This window comes from Haemaphysalis longicornis, unplaced genomic scaffold (assembly GCF_048455015.1).
Source record: "Haemaphysalis longicornis isolate Haplotype H1 unplaced genomic scaffold, Haemaphysalis longicornis Haplotype H1 scaffold_9, whole genome shotgun sequence".
Lineage (NCBI taxonomy): Eukaryota > Metazoa > Arthropoda > Arachnida > Ixodida > Ixodidae > Haemaphysalis > Haemaphysalis longicornis.
The window spans coordinates 63,669,662-63,690,335 of NW_027526460.1; the positions used below are offsets into that span (position 1 = coordinate 63,669,662).

Below are 20,674 nucleotides of genomic sequence, written 5' to 3' on the forward strand. Positions count from 1 at the left end.
CAGGTCTATTTGTAGATTTGGACATAAGTGAAGGGCCGTTCAGTCAAACAGATCTTTTTTTTTTATGAAAGGTGAGAAACACTTTTTCTGCGACTGTGTTCAAGCGCAATAATGTTTTTACAATGCCGACGTGCTCGTCACAGGTGAACTTTCTTGTCAGTCCTGCTGTTTTGACTGAAAACTGCGCCGGAGAATGTACCTCTGCATGCACTTGCCTGCATATATGAGTTATACGTAACTGCCACCTTGCTGCATGCTCCCAGTTGACGTGTACCTGTCAAAACAAACTTTTTTCCGGCCATCCAGTACACAAAGCTAGAAGCCGCCCGCGCGATAAAACGCATCTCCGTGGATCGAGCCCACTAGAGTGAAGAAAGTTGGTTTAATTGGTATTAGCTGCTCTGCTTGCCGCAATTCTACAATGAATACACTGGCAGCCTTTGCCGTATTGCTTCTCTGGAGGGGAGTTCAAGTCTTCGCAGAACTGGAGTCTCCTGGGGGCCCACGACAGCTCACCTACGACGATATAGACACATGGAAGGTAACGAAAGTTTATTGGACCTTCAAAAATTCCTCGCAGATATTTATCTTGATTGATTGTAGGGTTTAAAGAACCGATGCCACACAGGCGATGAGGCGTGCCATAATGGAGGGCTCCGGATTAATTTAACGTGCGCCGAAACCTTGTACACACGGGCGTTTTTGATTTTCATCACTAGCCTATCCACGCCCACTGCAGGGCAAATGCCTCTCCCATTATTCTCCAATTACCCCGGTCCTGTGCTAACTGTGACCAATTTATCCCCGCAAACTTCTGCCAACTTCTGCCGCTCCCTGCAGTGCTTGCCTTCTCTAGGTAGCCACTCTGATACCCTTAATGACCAACGGTTACCCGGCCTTCGCATCACATGCCCTGCCCACACCCATTTCTTCTACTTAATTTCTATTAATATGTTCTTATCACGCGTTTATTTCCTGACCCACTCCGCTCTCTTCTTGTCCCTTAATGTTACACCTATCATCTTCCATTCCAGTGCTCGCTGAGTCATCCTCAATTTAAGTTGAACCCTTTCAGTGAGCCTCCAAGTTTCTGCCCCGTAGGTGAGTACCGGTAAGAAGCAGCTGTCATACACTTTCTTCTTAAGGGACAATGGTAGGTTGCCATTCATTATCTGAGAATGCCTGCCGAATGCACTGCACCCCATTCTTATCCTTCGAATTATCTCTGCCTCATGGTTGGGATCCTGGGTCACGACTTGGCCTAAGTAGATATATTCGCTTACTACTTCCATGGCCTCGCCACCTATCTGTAACCGCTGGGCTGTCCCGAGGTTTTTGATCATTAGTTTAGTTTTCTGCATATTAATTTTCAGGCCCACGGTTCTACTCTGTTTGTCCAGTGCGGAAAGCTTGCTTTGCAATTCGTCCCCCAAGTTAGTTAGCAAGGCAACGTCATCAGCAAATCTGAGGTTACTGAGGTATTCTCCATTAACCCTTACTCCCACCTGTTCCCAATCCAACGTTCTGAATACTTCTTGTAAACATGCTGTGACTAACATTGGAGAGATTGTGTATTCTTGTCTGACGCCCTTGCTTATAGGTATTTTACTGATATCCTTATGGAGGACGATGGCAGCTCTAGATCCATTGTAGTTATCCTCTAGTATTCTTTATCATATAGTATTTATCATCATTGTCAGAGAAGTTTTGCCTTCTTGCAGGGCATTTTCCTGTTACAGACGCCATCAATGAGAACACTCAAGCTTCGCTTTGAAACTATTCGTAAAGAAGTTTGAGCTGTAGGCGGCGCGCAAGGCAATCCAAGATGGCGGTTTTTCGGTGGATCACTGAGACATGGAGGAAGAAAAAGTTAGGAGACGGCATGACGTCACGCAGCTAGCCTTCGCAAGCCCACCGCTGTTGAAGCCGCTCCCTCCGCCGTTTCTCTTTCTCGAGCTGCCGGAGTCGGCCCAGCACGTGATCTCTGTGGTCGGCTGGGCCGGCGGCGGCGGCGGTCTCCGACTCCACCGCATCTCTCGTGTTTGGTTGGCGGTTGCTTTTCCCCGTCCTTCCTGTATTCGTCTGCTCGGCGATCTCATGCCCGCGTGCGTGCAGGCGGGAGTGCAGACCAAAGCCGTGGGGAAAAAATTCCCCCGCATTTCTCCGAGGGGGAGAATGTGAAAGTGCGAATGCACGGTTGTCGGCCCGCTTGCGGCGCTTGCACTCGGCCCCCGCAGCCCATCACCTCGCCGCCTTCTCTTCCATCTCTTCCATCGGGTTTGTAGTATCACGTGTACACCACGCAGTTATCAAGCCGCTATAACGCCGCTGAGTCGCCAACGCACGCCGCTGACGACGTAGTTTGAATGCGTTAAAGATATAAGGCGCGTTACTGACACCGATATCAGCGTCGCGTCCGTGGCTTGGTCGGTAGAGCGTCGCGCTGCGGCCGCAAAGTCCTCGGATCGAAACCTGGCGCCGAATGCTGTTTCTTTTTTAAATATAGAGGAGCACTGCGGACGCCGCCGCCGCCGCCGGCGGTGGATGGTTTGGGGTCGCTTATAAAGTGCATTCGCACTTAAAAAAACCATCATATAGCAGGCTTCGCGACAACGGGCCGCAGAGTAGTTTCGAGCAGACGAAATTGAAGAGCGCGCAGCGGCCCATAAACCCCACCGCGCGCTCTCACACGGCGGCGCGGAGGGGTCACGTGGTGCAGTGATGCCCTGTGCCGACTTCGATTTTACTTTTTATGCATAGGCTTCACGTTTCTCCGGTGGCGCCGTCTCTTAACTTTTTCTTCCTCCATGACTCGTGAGACCATGGCGTATCTACGGGTTGCCAGACTGCCAGCGCTCGTTTTAAAGACGATAGTCTTTCTTGGGCTACTTAAACCCAGAAATTTTGGTCTGTCTGTGTGTCTGTATGTCTGTCCGTCTGTCTGTCTGTGACTCGCTTCAGCCACCCGGCCAAAGCAAAACAATGCCTGCGCAATAGTCTTATATAGTCACAGCTAAATCTACCCGTCTTGGTCCGGTGTAATGTTCATACTTGTCAACATTGTTGAAGAAGAACAAGACATTACGCAAATATGAGACAACAAATCAATACAGAAGTGATATTTGCAGCGTTCCTTTATAAAAAATCAAACCTGCTTGACTTTTGCGAAATTAAATACTTCATCAACTGCAAAAAAAGAATTCACTCCGCCATCGCCTACTGTCGCCAGCGCCAATATAGCTTCTGGCGCCATTTTAAGAAATCAACCGGCAACAGTTACGCAAGGTTCCACTAGATAGTTTCCACGTTCTGCTTGCAACACACGTGGAGTAGGGAAACGCGGTTCTATAAACGTTGAAGTAGGGTGCCTCGATTAAAGCGCGTCTTCGCCGTACGGCAGCGTTCGCATCGAGACACCCAGTTTGGAGCAGTGGAACGCGGGAAATTTAAAATGATTTAAGCAAACCTTTGGTGTCTTTACCTTGGGAGGAGCGCGACGCAAGAGGAACAACATTAGAGGTGAGCGGTAAAGCGAAGGGAGGCATTTACTTGGCAAAAGTCGATAAAGACTATCGTCTTTTGACGACATTTGCAACGAAAGGAGCAGATACGCGGCCAATTTTTTATCCTCGTCAGGAAACGGTGACACTGGTTTCCAAGAGAAGTTTCTTTGAAAGATTGAATGCGTCACGCGAAAAGCACATACTAAAACTTTCGGCACAGAAATGCTGGTGACGTGACGGTAAATGCCCGTCACGCCGATTGCCGCGTCTGGAAGGCTGATGCTTGTTTAATGTGTAGCACTGCAAAGTTTGCGTGTGCAGATATTACGTGTTCGCACGCCACCACAATTGAAGTGCGTTCATTAGCCTGACAGGTACATCAGGGTACGTGAACTTATTTCTTCACGTTTCACTGTAACAACGTACCTATAATTCCTGTCTAGGAAATTTTAGTGACGTTGGGTCACCCGTGCAGGACGCGCAATTCAATGCCTTCGCTAGCGTGCTTAATAATATATTTGCTCTTGATCTGCCTCATCACCAGCGAAAGGCAAAGATAGGCTCACGCATAATCAAATATTGCGTGAAGGTTGACAATATCTTCTTTGTTGTGAGGTTTTTTTTTCGCCCCAGCGATCGACGCCGTGGCAATCACACTCAATTGTTTGCTAGCACACCGAATAAGGAGAGTGCTGGACACTGCTAATCAAAACAACAAAATGTGTGAAGCCTTTTTTGTCAGAAAAATAGTTCCCATTCCCTGTGTTGATACGTGTAGCCGTAACGCGGGGAATAATCTCGTGCATTCGAGACACTTTACTTACGGGTATTTCTTTAAAAAAAAAACAAGGTTGCTTTATTAGTTCCGTCGAGGAAAAGTAAACACCACAGTAGACGCCAAGTTGATATGCGCGTAGCATTTTTGAATATTATTTGCATCGCCCGTTGTCATATTAATCAAACATCACGTGTGAATGCCGCGGACCAGCCAAACCCTTTTCGTAGCTTTAATTGTAACACAATAAATGTTTGTAACGTTTATGCCAAATTGTCTAGTGTATTTTGTATGTTATTCTGCATTAGGAAAAACTGTCGCACTGAGCCATTGTCTTTCCACGGTTCTTAGCCGGCGCTACTTAAATAAATGTTTCCCACCATATTTTCATATCTCATTGTTCTTTCGTATTTAATATCTTCCAGGTCAGGCTTTCGGTGGCCACACCTTTACGCTTGTGCTTTGCCGATTGTAAGTTTTGCGCATCATGTGTACTCCGAACTGTACTTCTTTTTAAAAAAAAAATCGAGGTACGGTATTTTTCACCCCACTTCTCTTTGTTCTTCCAGACGATCGCTATCTACCCACCAGCGCTACTCCTATCATTTACCCGCCGCGGTGGCTCAGTGGCTAAGGAGTTGTGCTGCTGAGCACGAGGACGCGGGTCCGATTCCCGGCCGCGGCGGCCGCTTTTCTGATGGAGGCGAAGCAAAAACGCCCGTGTGTTCGATATTTCGGCGCACGTTCAAGATCCCAGGTGATCAAAGTTAATCCGCAGCCCTTCACTACGGCGCGCCTCATCACCTGCGTTGCGTCATCGCGTTAAACCCCACAATCAATCAAACTCCTATCATTTACCTTTCCATGACCCCTCGCGCTACACAGGTATTTTGAAGTGCATTCTAACTCCTGAACTTTCTGCTAAAAGGCTTTTAACGGGAGTACTCATTGGTTGTATGCTTTTTGTTGTACTGAATGATATAGCGCACCGTTAAACCTTCGGAGTGTTTGCGGAATATTAGCCAACCAAAACTAATTCTATGTCGGAGTTCTTTTTGGAGCTTTGATTCGGCATTCACAACTGCGGATGACTCGCACAGCTTGACAAATTGCCCGCCACGTACAGTACATGTACATGCGCAATAAAACACTAGCCAACAGACCAGGAATTGCGGGTCACGAAACAGTCTGACGCATGAGTGACACGAGCATCCCTGTGTCAGGTCTATTTGTAGATTTGGACATAAGTGAAGGGCTGTTCAGTCAAACAGATCTTTTTTTTTTATGAAAGGTGAGAAACACTTTTTCTGCGACTGTGTTCAAGCACAATATTGTTTTTACAATGCCGACGTGCTCGTCACAGGTGAACTTTCTTGTCAGTCCTGCTGTTTTGACTGAAAACGGCGCAGGAGAATGTACCGCTGCACTTGCCTGCATATATGAGTTATACAGAACTGCCACCCTGCTGGATGCTCCCAGTTGACGTGTACCTGTCAAAACGAACTTTTTTCCGGCCATCCAGTACACAAAGCTAGAAGCCGCCCGCGCGATAAAACGCATCTCCGTGGATCGAGCCCACTAGAGTGAAGAAAGTTGGTTTAATTGGTATTAGCTGCTCTGCTTGCCGCAATTCTACAATGAATACACTGGCAGCCTTTGCCGTATTGCTTCTCTGGAGGGGAGTTCAAGTATTCGCAGAACTGGAGTCTCCTGGGGGCCCACGACAGCTCACCTACGACGAAGTAGACACATGGAAGGTAACGAAAGTTTATTGGACCTTCAAAAATTCCTCGCAGATATTTATCTTGAGTGATTGTAGGGTTTAAAGAACCGATGCCACGCAGGCGATGAGGCGTGCCATAGTGGAGGGCTCCGGATTAATTTAACGTGCGCCGAAATCTTGTACTCACGGGCGTTTTTGATTTTCATCACTAGCCTATCCACGCCCACTGCAGGGCAAATGCCTCTCCCATTATTCTCCAATTACCCCGGTCCTGTGCTAACTGTGACCAATTTATCCCCGCAAACTTCTGCCAACTTCTGCCGCTCCCTGCAGTGCTTGCCTTCTCTAGGGAGCCACTCTCATACCCTTAATGACCAACGGTGACCCGGCCTTCGCATTACATGCCCTGCCCACGCGCATTTCTTCATCTTAATTTCTATTAATATGTTCTTATCACGTGTTTATTCCCTGACCCACTCCGCTCTCTTCTTGTCCCTTAATGTTACACCTATCATCTTCCATTCCAATGCTCGCTGAGTCGTCTTCAGTTTAAGTTGAACCCTTTCAGTGAGCCTCCAAGTTTCTGCCCCGTAGGTGAGTACCGGTAAGAAGCAGCTGACATACACTTCCTTCTTAAGGGACAATGGTAGGCTGCAATTCATTATCTGAGAATGCCTGCCGTATGCACTTAACCCCATTCTTATCCTTCTAATTATCTCTGCCTCATGGTTGGGATCGGGGGTCACAACTTGGCCTAAGTAGATATATTCGCTTACTACTTCCATGGCCTCGCCACCTATCTGTAACCGCTGGGCTGTCCCGAGGTTTTTGATCATTACTTTAGTGTTCTGCATATTAATTTTCAGCCCATGGTTCTACTCTGTTTGTACAGTGCGGTAATCATGCTGTGCGATTCCTCCCCCGAGTTACTTAACAAGGCAACGTGATCAGCAAATCTGAGGTTACTCAGGTATTCTCCAGTAACCCTTACTCCCACTGTTCCCAATCCAATGTTCTGAATACTTCTTGTAAACATGCTGTGAATAACATTGGGGAGATTGTGTCTCCTTGTCTAACGCCCTTCCTGATAGGTATTTTACTGCTCTCCTTATGAAGGATGTTGGTAGCTGTGGACCCGTTGTAGATATCCTCTAGTATTCTTGCATAATGCTCATCTACACCCTGGTTCCGTAATGCCTGAATGACTGCTGAGGTTTCGATCGAGTCAAATGCTTTCTCATAATCTATGAAGGCTATATACAAGGGTTCAGTATACTCAGCGCACTTCTTTATCACCTGATTGATCGTGTGAATATGGTCCATTGTTGAATAGCCTTTGCTGAACCCTGCTTGTTCTTTAGGTTGAGTGAAATCTAATGTTGCAGAAATTCTGTTAGCGATTACCTTGGTAAGTACCTTGTAGATGACGGACAGTAAGCTAATCCGCCTGTAATTTTTCAAGTCCTTCATGTCACCTTTCTTATGGATTAGGATGATGTTCGCGTTCTTTCAAGATTCCGGTACACTTGCGGTCATGAGGCATTGCGTATACAGGTTTGCCAGTTATTCAAGTACAATTTCTCCGCCATCTTTCGAGAGGTCGGCTGTTGTCTGATCCTCACCAGGTGCTTTGACCCCTTTAATTTCTTTCAAAGCCTTCCTTACTTCTTTTGTCGTTACTGGGGGGATGTCTATCTCCTCTGAACAACTTTCTCGTTCAGCATTATCCTGGATGTCCCGGCTACTGTACAGATCTCTATAGAGCTCCTCTGCTACTGTGACTATTTCATCCCTATTTGTGATGACATTGCCTTGCTTGTCTTTAAGTGCATACATCTGATTCTCCCCCACGCCAAGACGCCTCTTCACTGCTTTCAGGCTACCTCTATTCTTTACAGCCTATTCGATCCTCTCCATATTATACTTCCTGATGTCAGCTTTCTTACTCCTATTGATTAACTTTGAAGGCTCCGCGAGTTCTATTTTGTCAGCTGGGGTGGAGATTGTTATGGTTTGCTGTTTCCTAATTAGATCTTTCGTCTCCTGTGAAAGTTTACCAGTATCCTGTCTAGCCATCGTGCCCCCGACTTCTACTGCACACTCCGTGATAATGCGTGTAAGATTGTCGCTGGCTTCCTGTGTCGTAAACTCTGCTTCTTCGGTAAGAGTTGAATATCGGTTCTGCAACACGATCCTGAATTCTTCTACTTTACGTCTTACTGTTAGCTCATTAACCGTCTTCTTTCGTACAAGCTTGTTACGGTCCCTCCTCAAGTCTAGCCTAATTCGAGATGTTACCTTATGGTGGCAACTACACCTTACCCTTCCGAGCACTTCCACATCCTGCACGACGCCAGGGGTATCGCATAATATGAAGTTTATTTCATTTTTATGCTCCCCATTCGGGCTCCTCCCCGTCCACTTCCGGCTCCCCCATTTGCAGACGAAGGTACTCATGATGCGTAGGTTATTCCGTTCTGCGAACTCGACTAGTAGGTCCCCCCCCCCCTGCTATTTCTGGAGCCCAGACCGTATTTCCCAACTGCCTTGTCTCCAGCCTGATTCTTGCCTACTTTAGCATTAAAGTCTCCCATTACTACGGTATACGCTGTACACCTGCTCCCCTTTCGATAATGCTGTAGTATTCTATGTCGGCAGGTATGCTTCTATTGACTAGAAATCCCACTCCCAGTTCTTCTCTTCTGTCCACTAGATCACGGTAACATAGGACGTGTCCATTTTTCAGCACCGTAAGGGCTTGGCCTGTCCTCCTAACCTCACTAAGCCCTATGACATCCCATTTAATGCCCTTTAATTCCTCGAGCAACACCTCTAGACTCGCTCCGCGAGATAAGGTTCTCGTGTTAAACGTTGCCAGCTTCAGATTCCAATGGCGGCCTGTCCGGGTCCAGGTATTCTTATCACCCTCTGCTGCGTCACAGGTCTGACCGCCGCTGTGGTCAGTTGCTTCGCAGCCACAGGAGACTGAGGGCCGTGGGTTAATTGGCGTATTCATGGGAGGTTGTGGCCGTTACTACACCAGGGTGGTCAATCCTGCTCTGGTGAGGGAGTGCGTTACCGGCAATGGTCGCGAGGGTCAGGCCACACCCCAAGCCCCATTCTGCAATTCCATCAATACGCGGGTTTTTATAATCCGGTGGGAATTGTCCGGCACCAGGATTCGAACCACAGTCCTTCTGCACGCGAGGCGGATGCTCTACCTCTACGCCACCGCTGCTTCTGGAGCTTTCTCTGGAGCATTCTCTGGAGCTTAGTGTTACCAGCCCGGTATCCGTTTAAGTAAGCATTTACTAGATGTTGAAATTGTAAAATATAGACGCAGTGTAGCCCACTCTTCTGTTTTTCAGGTCATTTTTTTTCTTTTTTTATGAACAAGTGTGTATCTAGGGAGATCATGCAGGTCGAAGATGAAACAAGATGAAACTGCCGTCACAGCAGTATACAGGACGTAACAAATGACTAAGAATGAAAACATCTTCCGTGCAGGCGGTTTTTAGTAAAGCCAAGCAAGCAGTGGTTTTTGCGTGGCGAAAAGGCATCCTGAAGCTGTGGAACCTTTCATGGAATTCAAGACGCTTGGTCCTTAAATGTTCATTGTCTTAAATGACCATGGGTCTGGGCCACGTGGTCTGAAAGCAAAATACATTTAAGGGGAGGATAAGGCGATGAAAAGAATTTCCCCATCTTCCTGTAGGGGAACCCTGAGTAGTATGCGAAGCAGCCATGGGGTCGACTCAAGTTCCCATTAGTTTTCAGTTCGATCGCGGCTTTGCGGGAGTAGAATGAGGGGAGCGGAGCGCGCGCGCGCGTCATTTATACCGCGGAGCTACAGTGGCGCCCCCAGCGGAGTATGCAGCGGCTACCGTCGCGTTTCTACCCCTAAGCTGCTCGCATTATCGCGCGCGGAGCCGCAGGTGTTGCCATTCGTTGCACAATCCCGGAGAGAAGAGTAGGAATGCCGAAGAGGAGAGGAGCGTCGGAGAGGAGAGGAAGAATGCCTCGCATACTACTCAGGGTTCCCCTACGGGAAGATGACGACGGTGGTTGAACGCGAAGCTATCTCGTAATGGATTCTTTGGTTGGCCAATCCCTAAGGGCATCCTGCCACAATCATCATCAGCAGTGCCTGGCCAGGCATGCGCAGTTGGGGTGTGGTACTCAGGGTTCCCCTACGGGAAGATTACGACGGTAATTGAACACGAAGCTATCTCGTGATGGATTGTTTGGTTGGCCAATCCCTAGGGGCATCCTGCCACAGTCATCATCAGTGGTGCCTGGGCAGGCATGCGCAGTGGGTTGTGGATGCCGCACAACGGCGCCCACACAACGGCGAAGGGAACAGGCTCGACCATAAGCTAATTCACATCTAAAATTTGTTGGTGTGGTGTGAAAATATTGTGCAAAAAATGGCTAATAGAAAGCTCGCAATGTACCAATCTGGCGCTCTGTTCGATGTCACTGAACTTCATAGGCAGCGCCGCGCTGGGTGCGTAATGCATGATCTTCCCTATCAAAAGATACGATGTAGATTATAGCAGCAGCAACGAACATAGGAGCCGACCAAATCCGGAGGTTCGTGCATGTGAGCATTATGGATGCCGACAAAGTTGAGACAGACAGCCAGGGTAACAGACGGCTGCGTTGAAACTACAGAACTATCTGCCGGAGATACGCAGGCAATTGGCATGCCATGTTACAAATTCTTTTCGCGAATCCCAATCCAAGAGAAGGCCTAGGAAAAACCCGGCCGGCTACCAGTCAAACGAAATCAGTACTGAGGCGATTTTCGTAGCACTAGAATAAATCGGTAAAACGAGGTCCTAAAGAATCGCGGTAACTGCTATTCAGCAGAAAGTTATCAGCTTACTCCACCATCGAAGCGAGATTCCCCTTGTGACCTAAAATTTGCTGTGCCATTTGCATTTATAAAGCCATGAATGGTTGATTTGCCAGCGGGAAAACAGCTTCTTATAACACACCAAACGCTATAAGGGTTAGGAAAAATCTTAAAGGCGTGTACTCATAGATGATCAAGCCTCTAGGAGAGGTCTTGGCATGGAATTTGCGCAACCCTTGAAGTGGTCATGTAACTGTCTGATGCAATGCTTGCTCCGTCTAAACACTGTTTGCTAGACATCTATAGAACTTTATGTAGGTGTCTCATAGACTTCTTGATGTTTTAGCACAATTTCACAGGTGCATGCAGAAACCTGGTCCAAGTATCCCCACACGTTTTACATATTTACAGTGATGTTCGTAGAGAACATATTCGGAAAACTCTACAAGCCCTGATTAATGCTTAAGATCGAAGCCGATGATTCCAGAGCACTTGCCTCTCAGAATCAGTGCTTTCCCTTAAAGTTCGTGGATGTCTGAAGGGTAATACGTCTGTGTACACAGCAGTGGCAATTCATTGCTAATGAAAGCAGGGGTTTCGAAAGCCGCAGCTTGTTGCGTCAACTGGGATGACGGCCGTTAATGGCCTCCGGGGCTAAACTGTGAACATCCTGAGCAGAAAGTGCGGAGTGCTGGAAAAGATGAATTAGACGAAGGCGCAGATAGCGCGTTAAAATGACACCAAAGCGGGTAATCAGGTTGGCCGGCCTCGGTAGATTACAGTTCCGAGTATCTAAAGAAACCATTCTCGCAACTAGCACTTGTTTAATACGGCAGAAAATGCCAGAAACGTGAAGACAGGTGTGGACATCCCGCACGGTTTTGGGTACCACGGTTTGTTACGTCACAAAAGTTGTGCATGGCGAGAGCTCACTTTAGAAGCATCCAGAAGCGCTTCTCTAAAATTAACAGTTCCTAAGAGGTTGAGCATGCGAAATAAATGTAAATCAAAACTCTCCGTGAGCTAATCTAACATAAAATACACAGACTACCACTTTTATACATTGCGAGACAGGCTGCATAACTCACGCTTCAGTCAGCCATCATGCTTCCAGTTATTTTCGGAGAAGCAATGGTGTGCAATTAGTGAATTTAATGCCCTACGGTGGTGGACGCCCTAGCTTCGGCCTGCAATAACCCCGTCAGGAAGCGGCAAAAAGAACAAGATGCACAGCAGTTGGTTAAGTGACCCATCTGAGCTTATAACCTGGCGTTTTCAGCGCGCAGACGTTGCTATAGGTAAAGCGTGCCCGCGCCCGGTTTGAACTGAATCGCCCGTGAAAAATACCCCACTTACTGCAGGTGCTTAGCCGACCGACCCGATCTTGCACTCTTCCGTTCGCCCCAAGCCGCTGTTATAAACAATCCGTAAAGCGTGCGTCGCTCAGCTCTACCTTCGCTATATTTGGGCACGGGAGACCCCGGCCCGCGAGGACTACTCAACGCGGCTGCCGGGCAGAGAGTAGTGTTATACACCGCTAGGTTCGCATTCAACCGGGCCGTCGCGCTTACACGATATTCCAAATGGCGCTTGTCGCTTGAGAAGGGGCTTCGCTCACGGCCGGCTGCAAGGGGTCTGGATGGCTGGTGTAGGCGGGAAGGCACACCGGCCGCTCGAGCTTTTAAAAGAATTTCTTGTTCCTGCACTGACAAATAAACGGCCAAGTCAGCGTTCTCGGCCAGAGAAACGTTGTTAGAGGTGGCGATGGCTTGGAGACGTAATATTCACCGTTGCCAGCGTAAGAGCGCCTAGCGCCAACAGTTTAGACAACACCGGTGCCTCGCTTATACTTTGTGATGCAATGGCTACGTCCCCCCGTCCCCCCCCCCAAATGAAATGGAAACGGGAGAGAGAAAGGCCAGCCATGTTTACTTATCACTAAAAAACGCCTCGTTTCTCGGCATGACTTGATGGTGCCAAGGAAGATGAAATTGAGATCTTTATTTTGAACAGGGGAGCATAACGTGCACCTGACTAGGCAACCGCTGACGTTTTATATAAAAAAAAGCGCAAAGTTGTTAAAAATGGGGATTAGCGCCACCTTTAGCACACATATATATATATATTCAGGATCAGAATATTTAGTTCCTGTAAACAAGCTACTAATAACTCACTTGTGTTAATAGCAGGCATTTGGGGACGAAATATAGTCTACCTCAGCACCCTGAGCCTCGAATTGAACTTCCATCCCCATTTATTCTGACAAACACGGCAGAACTTGAAACGACTGGCTTTGAAGTAGAATTTCTTAGTATTCTGGCTTATCTGCATGACGGCAAACGTAGGTCCATTCTTTTGCCGAACCCTAGGGCTGTGCAATAAAGCTGGGCGCAAAAAAGGTATCTCTTATGCTAATGCCAAAGCGACTTGAGGCGACTTTACGTGACAAAAGATTATCACTGAGATTTTTTACTTGAAATGTGACACAAGGGGCTGAACCACTTTTTGAATTTAGAGGCTTCTTGCATTCCATCTATTATAACTACGAGCCTGTTAGGATTCCCAGAAGCACATTGCGCAGGACCAAACACAATGTAGCCTAAGTGACTGATCTTCCTGGCAGTCCGCTCGAGATAGGAGCCGCCTTGATGTAATCCGCCTTCTTGTCGTTTTAAGTCCTGTTTCGGTCGGTTGTTCCTGGAGGTGTCACCTCTCGCGGGTATACAATGGTAATAAATATAAAATGCTACGCCCCTGAAATGCGACATTTTTTTGCGTTTGATGTGATGTTAGCTCTTGAGGACGTCAACATCGTATGGGGATTTTCGAACAGCTGACCTATTTGATTAGCGTGCACTTTGTTAGGGCCTCCTGATATAACGGGTAATACTCCTAGTACCCGTTGCATTGGGAGACCCTAATTAAGTTCGGGCCAGCTCGAGCCAGCCGCTGGCGTGAGCCAGCCGCTGATTGCAAGGTTTACCGCCTGAGTTTGGCCTTCTGCCAAAGCACCTAAGACAAAACCACTGCAACCAACACCATGGTGCAAGAATAGACTTCAACAATCGTCTTGCAACAGCCCGGGAGCCACCATCGTTCTGGTGAGCCCCTGCTAAATACCCAGAAGAATGGTTGGAGAGGCTGGAACGCGTCCTAACTTTCCACAGGTGGGAAGAAAAAGAAACTTTCGGCATGTCTTCTACTTACAAGACGGAGCTCGAACTTGGTTCGAGAACCACAAGAGTTTCCTGACCAACTGGACTCAATTTATGGGCAAGTTACTTAAGGCCTTCACTACCGTCGTGAGAAAGGAACGAGCTGCGGATTTGCTTGGGATGCGAACGCAACACAAAACGAGGGGGTGGTGATCTTTGTTGACTGGATGAAGAGATTGTTTCGTCGTGCGGACAAGAAAATAACGGAAGAAAAAAATTGGCCACGTATCTGCTGCTTTCGCTGCAAATATCGACAAAAGACGGTAGTCTTTGTCGACATTTGCCAAGTAAATGCGTCCTTCTGCTTTCCCGCTCAATTCTCAGGTTGTTCCTCTATCGTAGCGCTCCTCTTAAGGTAAGCACGCTAACTAAAGGTTCGCTCAAGTCAATTTTAAATTTACCGAGTTCCACTGCTGCAGGCCGTGCGCCTCGATGCCTGCGCTCCCGTACGGCGGAGAGGAGGGTAAATCGAGGTGCCCTACTTCAACGTTTATAGTACCGCGTTGCCCTAGTCCATGTGCGTTCCGAGCAGAACGTGGATCCTATCTAGGGGAACCAGTCGTAACTCTTGCAGCTTGATTTATTGAAATACCGCCCGAAGCTACAGTGGCGCGGGCGACAGCAGACGACAGTGTGAGTTTTTTCTGCAGTGGATGTTGTATTGCATTTCGCAAAAATCAAGCATCTATGAATTTTTCATGAAGAAACACTGTAAATATCACTTGTGTATTTTCTGTTTATCTTTGCGTAATGTCTTGTTCTTGTTCAATAATGTTGACAAGTATGGACATAAAAAATTCCCCCGCATTTCCCCTAGGGGGAGAATGTGGAAGTGCGAATGCACGGTTGTCGGCCCGCTAGCGGCGCTTGCGCTCGGCCCCCGCAGCCCACCGCCTCGCCGCCTTCTCTTCCATCTCTTCCATCGGGTTTGTAGTATCACGTGTACACCACGCAGTTATCAAGTCGCTATAACGCCGCTGAGTCGCCAACGCACGCCGCTGATGACGTCGTAGTTTGAATGCGTTAAAGATATAAGGCGCGTTACTAACACTGATATCAGCGTCGCGTCCGTGGCTTAGTCGATAGAGCGTCGCGCTGCGGCCGCAAAGTCCTCGGATCGAAACTTGGCGCCGGATGCTGTTTTTTTTTTTATATAGAGAGGAGGACTGCGGACGCCGCCGCCGCCGGCGGCGGTGGAAGGTTTGGGGTCGCTTATAAAGTGCATTCGCACTTAAAACCGGAATTAGACGTTTACATTTGGCTGTGAGTATACAAGACTATTGCGAAAACTTCGTTTCACTTTGGCCGGCTGGCTGAATCGAGTCAGAGACAGACAGACAAACAGACAGACAGACGAAAATTTCTGCGCTTAAGTAGCCCAAGAAAGACCATCGTCTTAAAAAACCACGGCTTTTGATGCGACGGGTGAAGCACGAGCTGTGCACTCGTCTTGTCCGTAAGCCCCCTAAGATGGTGGCCGAATTGGCGTCTGAGGCGGCCGCGACGGAGAAAACACTCGAAATTCGCACGATGCCGCAGACCGCGCCGTAAATGCGCTGGTTTCGGAGACGATCGGTGCCGGCGCTATTAGCTCCGGTACACTATGCGGGGACTATCCGTGCAGTATAGTCAGAGAAGACCTACGGAAACGTTTCGCAACGCCGCCGCAACCCCGAGTCGCTTCCCTAGATGACGTGTCCGCGAAGAAGGGCGACAAGGGCTGGTAGTTTGACGGAACCAATCAGCGAGCCTCAAGCCATGGCGTACTCCGCGGTTGTGCACCATCCCGGCCCTTCGGTTACTCGTCAGCAGGAACCGTTCTACTGCCCGACCCCCTACGATACAACACTTGACCCCAAGGAAGACCCACGTGGGGCGAACCCCCGACCGTCGGTCGACTCCTGTGCCACCGCTGCGGCGAAGCGGGCCGATGCTGCGCGTACAAGCGACTCGGAATACAATGTTTCCCTGTCGACGCATCTCGTACTTTGTTCGGAAAGCGCCACAAAGAGATCTGATTATCTGAACTGCAGCAGCCGAGGTCCAGCACGTTCAAACCGTTCACCGTCTCTCTACTGATACGTCGCCCAGCCGCTGCAACAACGCTGAGGCTGCACGTGGAAAGCCCAGGAAGAAGAAACTAAAAGTAGCAACTTCTAGAGGTGAAGTTTCATCGCCGCGGAAAAACAAAACCCCTCCAACGAATCAACGACACACGAAAACCAAGTTTCAGGACGCTCCCACACCCCGACGATCAGATGTATGCCTGACTACACCCCCCACCCCCCACGACAACAGCCCCACGGTGCGACGCTTCCACAACGAGACCAAACCAGCTTTTAAGAATACCATGGTGACGAGACCACGAAGCCACCGACTATCGACGTGCCACTGAACTTTAAACTAGAAAATGAGAACTTCTGATGTGCGGCTATCGATAGACGGCCTTGACGTAGTCGCACCGGTCTGCGGTGCGACTACGTCAATGCGAATATATAGACACCGGAGCCGAATATTCAGTGATGAGCGGATATGAGTCGAAACTGAAAAACAGTGATGACAACTTTGGGCAGTCCGCATATACTCACAGTAGGAGGCCACCTCGTTCCGCCTAGTAGAACCTGTACGTCGCGCATCACCATAGACCGCTCCAAGTACTCTGCTGCGTTCATCATACGGCCTCACTGCTCCGGCGACGTAATCCAGGGCATGAATTTTCTGACCGACAATGGTGCTATTATCGATTTGCAGGCCAGGACTATCAGTTTCTCGGCCGATCGCACCATGCCCCAAAAACCAAGCCAAAGATGGGGCTCCTCACACCGAAGTTATCGCGGAGAGCGACCAGAGCTTGCTTCTGGAGCGTCGCGTCTCCGTCGCAAGAGGTGTTGTGCGCTTGAAGCAAAGAAAAACCAACGTTTTGATCGTGCATTTTACCGAGGAATATCGTCACTAGACAAGGGCGCGTCTGTTGCAGTCGTGGAAGGAATATTGGAAGAAAGTGACGTGATCGTCGTGACGGACTTTCAGCGGGCATCTGATGCCGCCTGCAAGTCTTCTCACCTCTTCGTCGTGAACCCGGAGCTAGGACGAAAAAAAAGAAACAGGTGACGCTGAGGGATTTGCTATCCCGGTACAGCGACTGCTTTTTGTGTACTTCGAAGCTACATGACGCCGTTTGCGAAGCACCGCATAATCACGGAAAAGGGCGGTCGACCAATGCAACAGTCACCTTACCGCGTCTCTTCCCGCGACAGTGAGGCTATCTGGAGGAAAGTTGGCGACATGCTGAGCGACGACATCATACAACCCTCGAAAAATCCCTGGGCTGCTTCCGTTGTGCTCGTGAAGCAAAAATTAAAGCCATTCCACTCAATGCGAAAGCCGCCGGAAGTGCAGAGCAGTGATGTGCCAAAATGGACTGTGGCGCCGTTACCCCCTCACTGCTACCACCCATCATGCTCTTCGCCGGCCTGTCTCACCCCTTTCTTGGCTAATAATACGGATGTTTGTCCAATGCAATTCAAAATTTTCCGTCTTCGCAGTGCTCACGCATCCCCTGCCGGAAACAGCGCCAGCGGGGTGCTGCTCTTTTAGATGCGACGCATCTCATGGTCTGGGCTATGTCCCTCCCTCCACCGTGCGGCGTCTACACCCACACTGCGCATGCTCGGCTTGCTGAACGCCCTGTGGTGCCTTACCCTTTAAGTGCTCCTGGAGCGACAGTGTTGCCGGTGTCTTTCTGGGCCGGCACGAGACGAGCACGCTACCCCTTTAAGTGCTCCTGGAGCGACAGTGTTGCCGGTGTCTTTCTGGGCCGGCACGAGACTATCACGCTTCCCTTTTAAGGGCTGCTGGAGCGACAGTGTTGCCGGTGTCTTCCTAGGCCGGCACGAGACTATCACGCTTCCCTTTTAAGTGCTCCTGGAGCGGCAGTGTTGCCGGTGTCTTTCTGGGCCGGCACGAGACTATCACGCTTCCCTTTTAAGGGCTGCTGGAGCGACAGTGTTGCCGGTGTCTTCCTGGGCCGGCACGAGACGAGCACGCTTCACGCGCCTTCGACGTTTCATCGTCGTCGGCGGCGGCGTGCGTTGGCGAGTCTCGGCGGGCCGTGATTACAAGCAGCCCGCAACCATCCGGGGAACTTGCATCGACCTCATCTTCAGCACCTTCAGGGTTCATCCACTACAACAGCCCTTTACTTTACATTTCAAAGATCACACAAACGCCAACCACAGCTTGACGTCATCTAAGTTGAACATGATGATGATAACGCTTAAATAAAGACAAACTCATACCACGTACAACGTCTCTCTCTCTCTCTCTCTCTTTAATGCCTCTCCGCTCTAACACCCCCCCCCCCTCCAATAAAATTACACCATCTTCCCGTAGGGGAATCCTGAGTAGTATGCGGAGCACCCACGGGGTCAACGCAATTTCCTATTTCGTTGTTCCGGTAAGTGAAAAGTTTGGTAGTTACCATAGAAACCCAAAAATAAATATAACGGTAGCTGCGTACCTCAACCTAACGGAAACCACCAACTGAAAACTAATGGGCACTTGAATCGACCCCATGGCTGCTTCGCATACTACTCAGGGTTCCCCTACGGGAAGATGGTGTAATTTTTTTTGTACTTGCTTTTAATTCAGCCCGTGCCAGCGCCACTGGCGCCTTACTGCACAGTTTTGAACGCGGGATTTTTTTTCTTTACTGCTACTTTTTTTCACTAGCTATCGTAAAAACCAACCCAATAAGCGTTTCTAACCAAATAAACAGGGGCTCTGCCGGTTATTTCCGTGTATTTTCCTCAAATGCACCTGCAGTTTTTTTTACGCTAAATAACACGGAGATGTATGACATGCGCCAGCGGTTTACCAGTTTCGAACGGTTATGACTATATAAACCGCTTGTTTGCGAAGCCTCTGTGTCACGCCGCTACGACGGTACGCTGGGCTCTACTAGGGTCCGTTATCTCGCTGCGGCGCGTGATTCCAGTGGTGGAGCGCTACGCGTTACAGCGAGCTACGACGACAAGGCGAGCCCTTAAAGTGCTCGGCACTTATTAGAACGAACGTGAAAGCTATGCGTTGACTACCGACGGCTGAACGAAAGCACTAAAAGAGACTCTTGCCCTCTCCACAAATCGTCCACGCCTGTTACCACATTTGACACGCAAAAAACATCTCGTACGTGAATCTCGATTACTGGAAAATTGAAGTGGACGGGGCAGACTGTGAGAAGACAGCCTTTATAACACCGGACGGACTGTACGAGTAAGGTGATGCCGTTCGGCCTCTGCATGGTGGCCCCAGCAACATTTCAACGAGTTATGGGCATGTGCTAGCCGGTCTGAATGGGCGCACCTGCCTCGTCTACCCCGACGACGTTGTCGTGTTTGCCCGGAGCCATGACGAGCACTTCGAAAGGTTGGAGTCGGTAGTCGAGGCAACCAGAACATCAGGAGTAACACTGAAGCATGACAAGTGTCGCTTCGGCTGCAAGGAACTGTAGTTTTATGGTACCGTCGTCAACGCCGTTACCGCCCTCAGCACTCCGGAAAAACGTCAGCCATAGGCCATTTTTGACGGCTGAAGGAGAATAAAAGCGTGTAAAGATTCCTCGGAAGTTGCGCGTACTACCGGCGCTTCGTTGAAAAATTTCAAAACGCCGCCGTACCTCTCCCATGCCTAGCTAAAGGCAGCGTTCAGTTCGGCTGGAGGAAGCGGAGCGTCGTGAGCGTCGAAATCGCCTACTGCGCCCGCCTGTTCTCGCACATTCTGAGTACGCCTACAGAGAAATCGACACCGACGCCCGTGAAGCAGGCCTGGATTTGGTCTTCGTTCAAAAGCAGAACGATGACGAAAAAGTAATCGCTTACGGTAGCCTAGGCCTATGAAAAAAAGAAACTCTTCTGCCTCTGAAAAAAGAGTGTCTCATCATAATATGGGCCATATTAAAGTTTTTCCCGCACATTTACGGTAGCCCGATTAACGTGGTAGGAGACCATCATGCACTGTGCTTGCTCACAAGTTTGAGTGTCCCCTGTGGCCGCCTTGGGCAATGGAACCTGGGCGTGCAGAAATTCGATTTCACCAGCATTTACAAATCCGAGAGCAAACGTTCAGACGTCGACTTCCTATCACGCGCCTCTGAGGACCCGCGGCCAGAGAACTCCGATGAAGACGTCGCGTTTTTCGGCATCGTGACGAAAACTGACATAGTTGCCCCGCAGCACGCCGACCCCGAGGTGTTCATCGTAATCGACCACTTTGAAGGACGCTACGTCGCCTCGCCAAGGGCTTTCAAGCACACCTCCGCTGTGTGCTGCCTGATGAATTCGGGACTGCTGCTGTCCAAGATGATGCGGAACTTCGACCTTACAGACCGAAGTACCCTTTAAATTATCTCCAGTGGTCTTCGCAACGATATCTTGGAAGCCTTCCACGACGAACTACTATGGCACCTCAGCGCGGTACGCACACTCTGGAAGATCAAGACGACATACCACTGACCCCGCCTTAAATACGACGGCGCCCACTATGTCCGGAGCTGCCATAACAAAACGCCGCTCAGATGAGACCCGCCGGACTGCTGCAGCA

General features: G+C 49.2%; 1 protein-coding gene across 2 annotated transcripts in view; it reads left to right on the forward strand.

Annotated features, from left to right (window-relative positions):
- The first annotated feature begins 293 nt into the window (after window positions 1–293).
- Window positions 294–20,674, forward strand: part of LOC144151315 (uncharacterized) — a 49,827-nt gene continuing 29,446 nt past the window's right edge. Inside the window, exon 1 of one of the 2 annotated variants that reach the window (XM_077682321.1) lies at window positions 294–541. In XM_077682321.1, coding sequence (XP_077538447.1) covers window positions 422–541 — 120 coding nt within the window. In that variant the 5' untranslated portion in view covers window positions 294–421. Of the gene's footprint in view, window positions 542–5,726; window positions 6,036–20,674 lie in introns of those variants that run through there. The other variant, XM_077682320.1, reaches the window with a different exon arrangement.